We start from the raw sequence: 3839 nt of genomic DNA on the forward strand, positions 1-3839 counted from the left end.
AGGAATGATGGCGTATATTTCTGCAGAATGTGTTCATATATGAAACTTTTTTTGCATTCTAACATGGATTATTTTGCAGGTTGATTCCGCATCATGTTATTGCAAAGTAGATTCTGGTTTAAAAACAGTTGCTGAGGCAAGGAAGTTTGTTCCAGGATCAAAACTTTGTATCCAGCCTGATATCAATCCTAATGCACACAAGAGCAAGACCTCACGCAGAGAGAGGACCCGAGTTCAACCACCACTTCTTCCTGGTCTACCTGATGATCTGGCCATTGCATGTCTGATTCGAGTTCCTCGAGCTGAACATCGAAAGCTCCGTCTAGTTTGTAAGAGATGGTACCGCCTCCTTGCTGGGAACTACTTTTATTCTCTTAGGAAAAGTCTTGGAATGGCAGAGGAGTGGGTTTATGTCATCAAGAGAGATCGTGATGGAAAGATCTCATGGAATGCTTTTGATCCTGTCTATCAGATCTGGCAACCACTTCCACCAGTTCCTCGTGAATATTCTGGGGCCCTTGGTTTTGGTTGTGCTGTTCTAAGTGGTTGCCACCTATACTTATTTGGAGGAAAGGATCCACTAAAGGGGTCTATGAGACTAGTCATTTTCTATAGTGTCCGGACAAATAAATGGCATAGGGCACCAGATATGCTTCGTAAGCGTCATTTCTTTGGTTCTTGTGTCATAAATAACTGCCTGTATGTGGCTGGTGGAGAGTGTGAAGGAATCCAAAGGACTCTCCGCTCAGCTGAGGTTTATGACCCTAACAAGAACCGGTGGAGCTTTATTTCAGATATGAGCACGGCTATGGTGCCTTTCATAGGTGTGGTTTATGATGGGAAGTGGTTTCTAAAAGGTCTTGGGTCCCACCGTGAGGTGATGAGTGAAGCCTACGATCCAGAAACTAGTACCTGGACCCCAATCAGTGATGGAATGGTTGCTGGTTGGCGCAATCCTAGCATCAGTTTAGATGGACATCTCTATGCCCTGGATTGCCGGGATGGCTGCAAGCTTAGGGTTTATGATGAAGCCTCAGATACATGGAACAAATTTATAGATAGCAAGCTCCATCAAGGGAGTTCTCATGCTCTGGAGGCAGCTGCTCTTGTTCCTCTCAATGGGAAGCTTTGCATTGTGCGGAACAACATGAGTGTTAGCCTGGTTGATGTTTCCAGTCCTGACAAACGTGTAGAGAGTAACCCTCACCTTTGGGAGAATATAGCCGGGAGAGGTCATCTCAGGACTCTTGTTACAAATATATTGTCAAGTATAGCTGGCCGAGGTTTGAAAAGTCACATTGTGCACTGTCAGGTGCTTCAAGCATGAGAGCCAGATGCATTTTTGCAATTGCTCATTGTAGACTATCAGCATTTCCTTCAATATATCATGATATATAATCACAATCGCAGTTCATTGATCATTAGGACCTGCTCTTCCTACACCAGAAAGCTGCCTACTCTGTTCATTTCTGCTATTTATACTTCTGCCAAAGTTGAATCAACAGTAATCTGTCTTGGGTTTGGTTATGATGTTCTGACAACATGTTGTGAGATTTGGAAGTGAAAGTTGACGAGCTTAAAATATCCAACGACATATTCACATCTAAGATTGATACAGGAAGCAGTGGTGCTTTTTGTGATGTACAAAGCCAACAACTTCTTAGTAAGATCATTAACTGTTGGCTTCAGTGATATATGAGTCCATTTCCTTGCATTTATGAAGAGAAAGCAGATACTTGTAAATCTTAGTCATTCTCTATGGCCAAGTCCCTTTTGTGGTGGGATCTTTCGTTGTAGCATGTAATCTTTAGTATGCTTTGATAGTGTACATGGGCTTATTTGGAACGAGTCAATGTATACTAAGATTACATCTCAATTGCCATGGATCAACTATGCTGCCCAATTGTTCTGCTACTTTAAAGATGGATCTGTTGTGCATCATCAACATCTGCTTTGTATATTGTTAGCCTTCTAGAACTTTATTGATCATGAAACTGGTCAGTTAATACTTTCAGTTTCACCATTAACGTCAATCAGGTGCTGGTTTAGATCAATCCAGACCCTGGAAAGTTGGGAAGGGAACCTTTCATTATAGTAGTGTGAAGTCTATTACATGAAGAACGGGAGATGATTTCATCTTCATAGCTTATTATCTTTTACCAATGCTGAAACATTGCTTTCTGCTAGAACATTTCCAATATGCTAATGGCAAATATGGTTTAAGCTTCTTGTGTTATCATCTCCTTACAAGCTTCATTGAATCGCCAAGCTGAATTTTCAGATGATTATGGAAGTTCTTGATGAAAGTGCCTGCCAGCTCATTGATATCTCTTCCCTCGTCCTCAGTCATTCTCTGCCTCTCTGCACTCCCTTTCCTCTTTGCATCACCCCCTTTGTTCACTTCATTGCTGTCGTGAATAGGAATCTCTCTATCAAACTCCATTATAGCTCAAGCCTATAGGGAGATAGAGAGAGAGGATAAAAGAACGGCTGAAGAGATGTTCTGTGGTAAAAGAGTTTGTGGCTTGTGTCGATAACGAAGAAGCACAACCTTTATGTAGGTAATCTTACTTAGAAACACGAGTTTTACCTGTATAAAAGCAAAAGATGAGGGTAGGGAAGTCTCGGTGTTCTGTGTTCTTATTAGAAAGCCTAAAATATTTGGAAGAAAAGCTAACAGTATCGCCATATTTCATAGTCTACTAGCTGGAAAAAGGAATTGTTCACTATGTGTAATCACGTTTTGTAAAGATTGATTCTAAGTTATTTTTAGAAGAACAACCAGATTCTTACGTTTTGATAACGACAGACAAAGAACATACTTAGGACCAAAATAACAACCAGATTCTCTCGTTTTGATAACGACAGACAAAGAACATACTTAGGACCAAAATCACTAGTTAAACTTGTTCCATGACAATATAACTCATATGACTTGATTTTTCATTTGGGGGTTTAAAAAAAGAACCCGTTGGCCGTATTGCCCATCTTAGTTTTGTGATCTCATGGTGGGTTTTGTCCTCAAAACGCGTTACTCGAATAAAAATAAAATAAAATAATGAAAGCCACAAGCTTTCTACGCCGGGGCGGAGGAAAGATGCTGTGGGATAGTGGGTATCATCAGTTTCTACAAAGCATTTTGTTTCCCATGTGTAGATGAGGTCAGATTAAAGACGTGATCAGAATCACAGTCACAAGATGCTTATTTGAGGGAATCTGCTAAACCAAATGACATGATCACGAGAAAGAACTGTTCTTTTTTTGCATGAAAAACTCATATTTTTACTTTAGGGACAAAAGGAAATGTCAGTCCATGTTCCTAGGATTCTCTTGTATGTTCACGTTAGTTGAGAAAATCTTCCTATAAGTTGATGTTGCCAAGAAAAATCCTGAGCTTGAAAATGAAACTGGAAAGTTAGAACACATCAAAACACCATAAAGAAGAAGCAAAAAGCCTAAAGAAAGAAACAAAACATAACCAGGAAAAGCCAAAACAAACCTGCAGAGTATGAAGAAAAGTTGTTTCCATCACTAACCAGACAAAAACTGGAGGGCAGAAAGCATCATGCAGCAGCCCTCACGGAATAAAGCATCTGATTAACTAGGCAATTCGCACTGCTAATTGTGAGTTGGGGTCATGTACAGCATCTTTAGCTGTAACCCATGCTTGATCATTTCTGCCTGTGTGGAGACAAACAGTTCACACATCTCTTAAAATGTTCTTGTCTTGCCATCTTTCAACATTTGAAACTTTTTAGATTGATGTGCCCACGATTTTAAAAATTGGAAGCATAATGGCAGCAAGAATCAAATTAGTGCAGTATCTTTCGATCCGCTCA

The 3839-nt window shown here is 40.2% G+C and overlaps 1 protein-coding gene across 2 annotated transcripts in view; it reads left to right on the top strand.

Moving 5' to 3' along the window:
- The window catches only part of LOC105115488 (F-box/kelch-repeat protein At1g55270-like), a 4442-nt gene extending 2428 nt beyond the window's left edge, over positions 1 to 2014 (top strand). For both annotated transcript variants that reach the window (XM_011012381.1, XM_011012382.1), the window contains exon 2: positions 80 to 2014. In XM_011012381.1, coding sequence (XP_011010683.1) covers positions 80 to 1327 — 1248 coding nt within the window. In that variant the 3' untranslated portion in view covers positions 1328 to 2014. The remainder of the gene's footprint in view (positions 1 to 79) is intronic.
- The last annotated feature ends 1825 nt before the right edge of the window (positions 2015 to 3839 follow it).

Source organism: Populus euphratica, unplaced genomic scaffold, assembly GCF_000495115.2.
Source record: "Populus euphratica unplaced genomic scaffold, PopEup_1.0 scaffold715.1, whole genome shotgun sequence".
Classification (NCBI taxonomy): domain Eukaryota; kingdom Viridiplantae; phylum Streptophyta; class Magnoliopsida; order Malpighiales; family Salicaceae; genus Populus; species Populus euphratica.